This window comes from Acanthisitta chloris, unplaced genomic scaffold (genome assembly GCF_000695815.1).
Source record: "Acanthisitta chloris isolate BGI_N310 unplaced genomic scaffold, ASM69581v1 scaffold41340, whole genome shotgun sequence".
NCBI classification, from domain to species: domain Eukaryota; kingdom Metazoa; phylum Chordata; class Aves; order Passeriformes; family Acanthisittidae; genus Acanthisitta; species Acanthisitta chloris.
Genome location: NW_008650626.1, coordinates 1 through 10,581, shown reverse-complemented (window position 1 = coordinate 10,581; position 10,581 = coordinate 1). Strand labels below are relative to the sequence as shown.

At 50.0% G+C, this 10,581-nt stretch overlaps 1 protein-coding gene across 1 annotated transcript; it reads right to left on the bottom strand.

The window, feature by feature from the left end:
* Positions 1 to 1,962: 1,962 nt before the first annotated feature.
* On the bottom strand, positions 1,963 to 10,539 carry LOC103797392 (brefeldin A-inhibited guanine nucleotide-exchange protein 2-like; the record flags this gene model as incomplete). The annotated part of the gene is made up of 15 exons (XM_009069613.1): positions 1,963 to 2,139; positions 2,771 to 2,888; positions 3,772 to 3,910; positions 4,288 to 4,456; positions 4,970 to 5,100; positions 5,371 to 5,485; positions 5,745 to 5,799; positions 5,887 to 6,025; positions 6,805 to 6,940; positions 7,340 to 7,469; positions 7,567 to 7,697; positions 8,392 to 8,552; positions 8,913 to 9,085; positions 9,207 to 9,358; positions 10,370 to 10,539. Coding segments are annotated over 15 exons (2,096 nt in total), but the record flags the coding sequence as incomplete, so codon positions are not given.
* Positions 10,540 to 10,581: the final 42 nt, after the last annotated feature.

Here is a 10,581-nt window from a genome sequence, read left to right as displayed (position 1 = left end):
GTGCCTGTCCTGGGCAGAGCACTGGGTGCCCCTGCTCAGTGCTCCCACGTGTCCCATCACCCCAGAGCCCGACAGCACCGAGTCTCGCTCCATCCCCTGCACTCCAGGATGTTTGGGTGTCACGTGCCTAACTGCAGCAGTTCCAAACTATAAATACAACAAAAGCTTTTCTTAAGGAACAGTCTGGGCCAGAGGCTAAGGGAGGGATGGATCAAAGAGCCTTGGCCTATGTGCAGAGTGCCATAGGAGGAAGCTCAGGACGCAGCGGTGCAGGCAGAGAGCTGCTGGAGCCAGGAGCTGCAGGGCTCAGCCTGACGCGAGGCATGTGGCTGGGCAGGGGCTGTGTGTGAGGGGAGAGGAGGGAGCACATTCCATGCAGCAGCGACACGTAACGGGTCAGATACCTCCTTTAGGGCTACCTAGGACCAGAAGAGAAGGAACAGCCTATTCTTACAGGGTTAAATAGGATTAAAATAAATCATTTTCGGCAGTGCAGGGACATCTCCCGGGGCAGAAGTAGCTACAAAAATGCAACACAAAGGACATTTCAAACAGAGCAAGTGAAGCACCAGCACTGCTTGTTCTTCAGGCTTTTGCTGTTGTCAGATACAGCCAGATATTCCCTTCTGCTAAACAGAGGTGTACAGGTTTAACCTAAGGGGCAGGTAAAACTCAAAGAGCCACGACCACCTCCTAGTTCTCTTTGGTTAAAATAAAAAGTGAAAGTGACTGTGAAAGTTTTGTCCCTGCTCCTGGCTGCAAAGCCTTCCCCAGACAACGCTCAGGGGAGCCAGCTGATGCACTGAGGAGCACCAGAGGGACCTTTGGAAACAGCTCACCCAAAACCAGAAAGACAACAAAGACAGACAGCAGACTCCCAGCAGATTCCCAGCAGCTCAGAATATCCCAAGACAACCTCACCTGAGGTGTCACCTTTGCTCCACAGATACCTTCAAAGCACAGGAATGTGTTGTAACCCTTGGAGCACATGGATGAACTTCTTTAATTTTGATAGAGCAGTTTTGTGGGAATTCAATTCATTTTAGATCCCAAGAGGAATTAACAGCTAAGAACCAAAATCATCTGCACAAACAACAAATCAGAAGTTGCAGATCTGCAGTGAAGAGAAAAGCTCATGCGTTAAGGACATGACCTTTTGCTGAACAACCACAATTGCTGCTAAATACATTGTACTCGAGGGCCAAAAAGGTGTTTTCTTTGCTCTGAGCCTTGGTTTTGGTGTTGCTGTGCATGCTCTGTCCGTGACCTGCCAATGTACGGAGAAAATGGAAAAAGCCTTTTTTAAATGCCTTTAACTCCAGCCCAACAAGCTAAAGGGAAGAGATGCTATTGATGCTCCTGGTGTCCAATCCTCCACAAACCCTAAAATAAGTCTCAGAAGATGAAGTCCTGATATCAAAAGAAGTTTTAAAGATAACTTGCTAAGCAGGAGGAGCTCCCTCCCCCTGAACACCCCAGGGGCTGTGCACACCCCAAGGCCCTGCCTAGTCTGGGCATGGACACAAAGGAAAACCCACAGGGATCTCGGGTGGGCATTGGCCACTGCAGTGCAGTTTATTGTGAACACGTGTGCCAGCATCACAAGGCTATACAGCTAGAGTCAGCATTCCAAGGGCAGAGTTTCTATGGAGCTCCGGCTGGTTTATTGGCCCTGGCTGGGACGCAAGGCTGAGCAGTGGATCGAAGACTAGAGGAGACACTGGATCCTAAGGGTGACTAGCATTGAAACAAGGAGACTGCACACCTACTGCATGGACTCTGTAAAGCCATAACTGAAATAAACTGCTGACAGAACAGGATTATCTTCCTCCTCCCCAAATGCCACTGTGGAAAGAGTAACTTGCTGCTGTGTTGATACACCAGGGCCCATTCTGTCCCATCCACTTCAGTCTAGCTCTGGAACACAGCTTTATGTACAGGCCAAAGGAGCAGCCCTCGGGGCTACCAGGAGGGCAGGCTGGTCCCAGCTGTCCGTGCCTGCTCCTCTGCTGTGCAGATGTTGAAGACCACTCCGATGCGCAGGAAGAACTTGCGCAGCACCGCGCGCAGCTCCGGGATCAGGTCGAACTGCATGATCTCACACAGGTACGGGTAGTAGGTGGCAGCATGTGCCCTGAACTGTCAACACACACAAACAGAATGTTGTTCTCTGTTAGGGCAGGAGGACAAAGTGTTCTCACACTCGTGGCTGCACCCTGTCACAGCCAGGCTCTCAGCCAGGCCCTCCTGGGTGGGCCGAGGGGCACTGAGCTCTGCATCTGCCACACACAGAGCCTGTGTTTGGGGCTGCTCCCCTAGGCACAGCCTGGCTCTTCTGTGGCTGAGGCACTTCTCAGCCTGGAGGTGCTATCAGGGATCACTCGTAGCAACATAAATATTTGCATTCGCTTTTCCTCAAAAGCACAAAGATCCTGAAAATCATTTTGCCATCACTGCCGAGGAACTGAGATTCCAGTTTTGCAGGGGTGAATTCACCCCTACCACTGCTGTGCAGCTGTGACACAGCATGAGCCCATCCCTCCCTGCACACTCACTGTGCTCCTGTCTGAGAGCCCTGCAGTAACCCTGTCCACATTTCCCCCAGCAGGGAATTGCGTGGATGCAGCCCCATTCCCAGGGAAAAGCAGAGCTGCCAGGAGGGACCTTGCCACCTGCAGTGTGGATGGTCATACAGACTGAGCTCAGACTGGACCAGGAACGAAAACAAATACCTGAACACACACAGACACCACCTCCAGCCCCTTCTTACCTTGTCATCACTGATCTTTAGTGTCTTTGTTAGCAGCAGCAGCAGGAGATTGGTCCAGGCTTCTCTGTGGCTTTCTGAGTTGACAGTAATGAAATAGGCCAAGGCTTCGCTGCACACACTGCAGAGATGGCACAGTTCACACAAAGCATGAAAAACCCTGAAAGAGGTGCTTATAACATGCACTCTTTGTCATCTCAGTGTATTTTGCTTTCAAGCAAGATGCATTTCCATGGGGAAAATTTCAATCACATGCACTACCTTCACACCAATTTGTCTTGTCTTTCCTGCTACAGGAGTTGTTCTGGAGAACTGAACTGAAATACTTTTCAGGTTGGCAACAAAGAACCACAGAGACAGAGACGGAAGAGTCTGATTTGCCTCATGAACATCTGTAATCGAAGTGCTGTCGCCTCCAACCTGCAAGTGTCCCTTCCTGACCCTCATATGGGATAGCCTCAGCAGCAGCACCACTGGAGAGCAACCCCCCAAACCTGGACTGGCTCAACAAAGGTCTGCAGGGCACAGCATCATAGATTACTATGCCCTGCAGTCATCAATTTCTGGTCCCTGTTGCAGACCATCAGCACAAGGTGCAAACTGCACCACTTCCTACAGCTATTTGGGGATGCTCTTTTAATTCAAGAGGGAATGGAGCCTCCCCTTTCACACAGGGAGCAGAATGCTGGCAGATCAGAGTCCACCGCATCAGTGCCAAAGCAAGTCTGAGAGATCTTCACATTTGACCAGGGATTAGTACTGTGCACTTTTAAGTACCCACAACTCACCCAAACACCTTTTTGTGTTTATTTAGCATAATTTTCTCCATGTGTTTACATTCCAGGTACACAGCAGCTTTACCTTGCTGTATCCTACCACACCTGACTGTCCCTGTGCAGTCAGATGGGAACAGCGTTCGGACACCCCCAGCTCTCTCCAGAAAAGCCCCTCCAGCCGAGGAGGTGCTCCCTTTCCCGTGCTGACCCCTGGCCCCGCGCTCCCACCTGAGCAGGCGCCGCTGCACGGCGTCCCACGCGTCCCGCCGGCTCTCGTCCACCCACATGCGGAACAGGATCCGCAGGCAGCATGCCAGGCTGCTGGTCTCTTGCTTCAGCAGGTTGGGCTTTGATTTGCCCTTGAACCCTAGACACCAGTCCCACACAGGGAGAGAGGGAACACACACATTTGGAGTGACCAGCCAAGAGACAAAGTTCATCAACAACACCTGCACTAGGGACCAGGAATGATTTCCTGCCCAGACACCATTCCCTCCTACCTGACTTGGACTGAGATCTGATCTGTTTATAAAGATATTTAACTACAGCAGTGTCAACTGTGTAGCTCTACTTCAATCAGAAAAGCAGCCAATTTAGCAAACAGAATTACTCCAGTCAGGAAAGAGATGAGTAACAAAAGCCTGTGACTGTCAGTGAGCTGCAGGAGCTAAGGCACACACTCTGCTCTACCATGACAGTTAGCACCACAAGTGCATTTTCATCCAGTCAAAGCAAAAGCCTCACCTGCTCTCCACAACACAGTCCTCTGCTCATAGTTTGAATTAAAGGCCTTTGAAAACGAGTGAGACTCTTGCAGACAATCCAGCAGCTTAAAGAGGTGAGGCGAAGACATATATTTATACATTCCTTGGTCTTCTGTGTCAATGTGGATATCTGCATCCAGTGCATCCCGCTGAAGGGTGGGGGGGAGAGAAAGAGAGAGAGAGAGAGCACATGGCATGTTCCACACTAACTCCACGTTCCATTTCAGGTACAGTATCAGTGCAGCACAGCACAGAGCTCCTGTCCAAGACCAGAGCTGTACTCCTCTCAGTACTTTACAAGAAAGAACTTATGATCTATTTGGTGTTTGTACTGCTCCTGTGCAGACATCCAGAGGCTGAGCAAAGCCTCAGCTGCAGCCAAACGAAGACACACAGGCTAACTAGCAGAAAAGAATGTTTTGCCCCAAACAAAAAACATTCTTGATAAGTATGTATTTGTTAAAAAACAAGGATAATCTATTACACTGATACTAATGCAAGAGGAACACTACCAGGAAACACTGGAGGCAGACCCAAAAGAGTGATCATTGCACACACTCAGGGTAGTGCTGAGAAGAGAGAGCCTGTTTTGTAAACACACAGCAGAGCATTCCACAGTTTGTCCTTTACTGCCACACAAGGTTACAGGAGGCTGAAGGTACCTGAGCTGCAGCCATGTGCTCAGCATCTTCCTTCTTGCTTGTGGCTGGATAGAACACTATGTTGTCAATGGTCTGTATCAGCTCCAGCTGTACCACACACTTGATGAGGAGCCCAGCAAACAGCTTCTGGTCTAACAAAATAGAGCAGCACAAGTCTCAGAAGCAACTCACAACAATCCACTTAAAACAGCCTAACAAAGCACGGCACTACCATTAGCATTTTGGTATTTAGTGATGCTGTCAATTATCTTCTGTAGAGCAAATCTCTCTGCAAGGCATAAACACAAGTTGCAAAGATGTGCCCTAAGTTTAACTGCCCCAAAAGTTGCTCTACAGAACTACAGAAGTGGACTAAGTCTGGCTGTGACAGTGCAGTGCAGGAGCCTGCACGTTTTCCTTACTTGTATAAGGAGCACCTTTCCAGCTCTCATCTGTTGGATTTGAATACTGACTTTGGCCTCGTTCAGAAGCATTTTTGTCTATGCTGCTTAAAGACTGGCGATCGAGGTCCAAATCCTAGGAGAGAACAACAGTTCCAGTGGTTCAAAACAATCCAAAACACTAACTCCCAACCCGCTATCAGTTTGCAGGTAACTTCCGTAATCTGAGATCCAAGGGCTCCCTCCATCCATTCCTGACATCCTCTTCTACAGTGACACCAAATACAAGCTACTGCCAATTCCTGGTCAAGAGTATTGGCTACAGCAGCGTATTTCAAAAGCTGACCTAACACAAACCCCTTCAGGGTAGTTTAGTGCTCTGAATTTACTCTTACCAAGTGTTTTTCACTGGAATCTTCCTCCATCCCCACAGGCCTCCACGTCAGCAAACTTCACAGAGTGAAAACAGAACACAACAGGTAAATATTGCTGCTCTAGACAAGGGCATTAGTGTAAGAACTACACTCATGAACTTACACGTGAGGAATAGTAGTTTTGAAGATTTCCAGCATACAGTTGCACGTCTGGCCCCAGACTTCAGGGCTGAACTTCTGCCCGTTGAGTATCACCAGGTTTTCGAGGCAGTTTGTACCTGATCGTGCCAACTGCTCATTGTCTGTGGGAGAAACACCCACACCTATCAGCTTCTGCAGCACCAGGGAAAAGTTAGGCATCCCCTGGGACTGCTCATTCAAAACTGTTCCCAGCACTGTGAAACACACGTGTCCTGGCCCAATACCTGCTTCAAATGTTACCACAGCATCAAGCTGAGGAATCTGCTCAACAAAAGCCAAAAAATCCAAGCAGGGAAGACGAAGAGCAGGACAGAGCAGAAAGGAAGCACACAGTGAGGCAAAGAAAGCAAAAGCAGCAATAGGAAGCTTATGATTTCCTGCAAGACAGTCCCCCACGTTCCACACTGGCAACATGCAGGACTTCAGGAGTAAGAGCTGGAGCCCAGAAGAGAATATGCTCTTTGTAGAGTTGCATGTGGCAGTGCTAGATGGTTAGGGCGGGGAAGAGGGGTGTGAAGAGACAGAAAGGAACCAAAATCAGCATGCATGCATGTATCTATGTGTAAATAAGGGAGGCCAGGTCCCCCTGCAGCCAGACAAAGGCTCTTGGCAAGGGATTCAGAGGATTAAGACCTCTCTGCAAAAGCTTTTGCTGTGCCACAGCAACACCACGAGCTCGAGCTTGTTATGCACACAGGAGCAGAAGACCTGCCTGAGTGCATAGACTGGTGCTCAAACAGTCAAGACCCTGCAGTCATCTCTTGCATAACATAGTCCTAGTGATAGCATTTACTCTTCAAAAATTCAGTTAACTCTCTCCTTCTCCAGTAATCAACATTTGAAAACACACGTAATCAAAAGATACAAGTAAACAAGGTACCTTGTTTTACACACCAGTGTAGCTGTGCAAGTATGTCAGGAAGGAGGATCTCATGCAAAGCTTCATAGAACTGTGTGAACACATCACAGATGGCATAAAGTGCATGGTTGCACGTCGTGGTCATCCACTCCGACTTCTGGGGAGAAAATGACAAGCCTTGGGGTTTATGTGGGTCCCTCTATGATGACAACACTAGGCTTAGGCATGGCTGCTCCATAAGAGACACAGACCAGAGCAGGAGAACTCAGGACTGCAGATGCCTTGTCAGCAGTACTGGGTTGGCCACATGAACACTGCCCAGAAAACTGCTCATGTTCACAGCAGAGAGCCAGGACAGACAACAGGTCACTGCACACTGTGGTAAGCCTCACGCACACACCAGAGCTGAGCACAACACAAAACGTGTCATCAGGTCTGGGGCAGTGTGGGATAGCAATACACTGACCAGACAAACAGCACACACTGCTGCCTCAGATGTGCAAGCTCCTCACACACAGCTCTAAGGAATTCTTCATTCTGGTGGCTTTGGGTTTACCTCCGTTTGCTGTTCAGGCAGTTTCATGTTATCAAAGATGCGAAACACGATTCTGAACAGATCCTGCCACCAGTGCTTCTCAAAGGTGTGCCCATAGCTCTTCATGATCTCAAACATCACTGTCAAGCCTCTAAATAAGCCCAGACAAATAAAGGAACAGGTGTTACAACTGTTCCTGTGATCACTGAATTACAAGAAGAAAAGGAACAAAAGAAGAGCTTTATCACCTTGTTCGAACATCTAATTTGCAACGATTGATGATACAAGAAAGCTCAAATAAAATGGGGAACCATCCTCTGACCCAGACTCTGTCTCCAGGAGCCACATTCATGTCATCACTTGTGTATTCTCTTAATACCTTGAAGAGGAGCAGGAAAAAGATTTTAAAAAATCTTAAAAATCTTTATATGTAACAGACTTAGGTACTCCAGTGCACAGACCTGGAGAGTTAGCTCAGTTCCTCCTGCAGCACTCAAAGCCTGTAACATGTGAGTATAAATCCAAGACATAACTATTTAGAAAAATGCTGGGGAAAAAAAATGGCAAGAAATGCTTCCACCTGTTTTCCTTCAGTCCAGCTAAAGGCCTTGCAGGCTGTCAGCAACAGTGACAGACAACAGTTACACCAGCACAGGTAACAGGGAAGTCCAAACCAGGTATAAAGCAGCTGTACCCCTCTGTGCACTGAGTGCAGGGTGCAGCTGGACAGCAGCAGCAATCCCACTCCAGGCTCTCCCAGCCAGGAGAAGCACTCACACAACAGACTGAAGCAGGTAAACAGGTGTGTTTGCAGCCAACTGAACTAGACACAGTCAGTGTGACAGAAGGAGAAGTATTGCTTTCCAGGCCATCCTAACACTACAAGACCAAAAAAACCCAACAAACAAGGACTATTTCATTCAGTTATGTCCCGTTTGGACTAACAAGACTTAACATTTTTCAATTAGCCCTGGTTTACTGCTCACAGAATACCAGAATTACTCCCAAACCTGAGTGAGCTCTGGATACAAACACTCGCAGGGTCTCTGCGCCCAGCCGAGCGCGGGACGCACCTGGGGCCTCTCTGAGACGTATCTGGCGCAGTAGCGGATCAGCCTGATTGCCTCCATGCTCGTGTCTGGGAAGGCAACGTTGCAGGCAAACTCAGAGAGGCATTTCACTGCATCCTGGAACGAGTCAATCGCTGCTGGGAAATGCTGCTGGAAAATATTTGCTGTGAAGAACAAACACACACACGTGTTACACTTACTTGCCCTGAAGCCCACAGAGGAGCGGCACGGCACAGGGCAGGGCCCGCTGGCCACGGCGCGCTGCTGGGGAGCAGGCAGGACAGCACCAGACCTGCTTCACTCAACGTGGCTCTCTGCCTTCTCCTGCTTTCTGCCCCAGCCCACCCCACATTCCAGAGTTCCACACCAGAATGTCTGTATAGCTTCTCCTGCCCCAGGAGACGCCACGGGTATGACCCTGTTGCAGAGTTTGAACAGTTTGGCTGCCAGGCCTTGTGTGTGTTTCCTGGAACACAGACCCCTCGTCCCCCCGCGCGGCGAAGCTCCCACCGTGCGCCACTCACTGACGATGTGTGCCGTAGTCTGAAAGGCCAACTCCACGATGTTCCCGTCGTGGTCTGACGCCGCTTGGTGAAAGACTGCAAAGATATTTTTCCAGCCTGAACGAATGTTCCCAGCCTGGGAGTTCACCATCTGGGCAATGCAGCGTATCACCATGTCCCGGATGGTCGGGGACCTGGAACACAAGGGGAGAGAGACCATTTCACCCTGGCACAAAGTGCCTGTGCCACTTCCACGTACGTGACCGCCTAAGTGGGACTAAAGCAAGCTGAAGCAGAAATGGCAATGCCTCACACCTGTTTTTCTTCATGATGTGCTCAAAAGGCCTCAGGAAGTCTTTCTGGAAGCGGAAGTTGGCTAACTCTCCCTTCTCTAGGAATTTCATTGACAGCTGCCTTAATGAGTCTACAGCAAAGATGGCAACATCTTCATTAGGGTTACACCCAACCTGGAAGAAAAGCACATTTTCAAACACTTATCAGCTAATGTATCACTTGGATGAGCAACAAATTCCTCACTCAAAATTCCATCTCAGTCCACTCAAAATCACTAGCACATTGCAGCATTCAGGTATTTAGGAGATTCCTGTTGAAGGATCTTTCTGTCATCTTGTCCACCTGAGCAGCCCCCTGGATTTTGTGTGCTGCAGTGCAGAACTGTAACAGCCAGCTAGGTGCTGAAAAATAGATAAATGATCTTATCTGGAGAGAATCCCACCCAAACACCGTTCGGTTTCCTAAAGAAAATGACTGTTGTTCCAGGATCATCTGTGTACATTCTACAGGAACACTAACTCGGCATTTGATCAGAAGAAAAAGACAGAGAAAACTCACAAATACAAAATCCTATAATGAAGCGATTAAAAATTATTCCCATGAACATTCCCATTTCTATTTACACCCTTCAGGTTTATAAAGAGGTGCTTCCTTTAGGTGCCTTGAACGGAACTTGTGCAATCGTCGCAGCTTAAGCCACTGCGAGCAGAGAAGCCCAGGCTGGCCCGAGCAGTGATGCTCTGCCCCAGGCAGTGATGCTCTGCCCCGGGCAGTGATGCTCCGTGCGCTCTGCTCTGCCCTGGGCAGTGATGCTCCGTGGGCAGTGCCACTCCATGCACTCTGCTCTGCCCCGGGCAGTGATGCTCCGTGCGCTCTGCTCTGCCCTGGGCAGTGATGCTCCGTGGGCAGTGCCACTCCATGCACTCTGCTCTGCCCCGGGCAGTGATGCTCCGTGCGCTCTGCTCTGCCCTGGGCAGTGATGCTCCGTGGGCAGTGCCACTCCATGCACTCTGCTCTGCCCCGGGCAGTGATGCTCCGTGCGCTCTGCTCTGCCCTGGGCAGTGATGCTCCGTGGGCACGCTGCTCCGTGGGCGGTGCCGCTCCGTGCACTCTGCTCTGCCCCGGGCAGTGATGCTCCGTGGGCAGTGATGCTCCGTGCGCTCCTCCCCGACCGCGGGCAGTACCTTGTTGAAGTGGTCCCCAATGACGTGCCAGATGCGAGACCACTGCAGCCGGATGCGGTTCATGTTGTAGTAGGAGATCTCCACGATCTTCTGCAGGCTGAACATGCGGGGGTGGTGCGGGCAGGCCAGCTCGTCCCTGGACACGGCGCACAGCCAGCGCACGAAGTCCACTGCGGGAGGAGGCGGCGCTGAGCGAGGGCGGCAGACCGGCC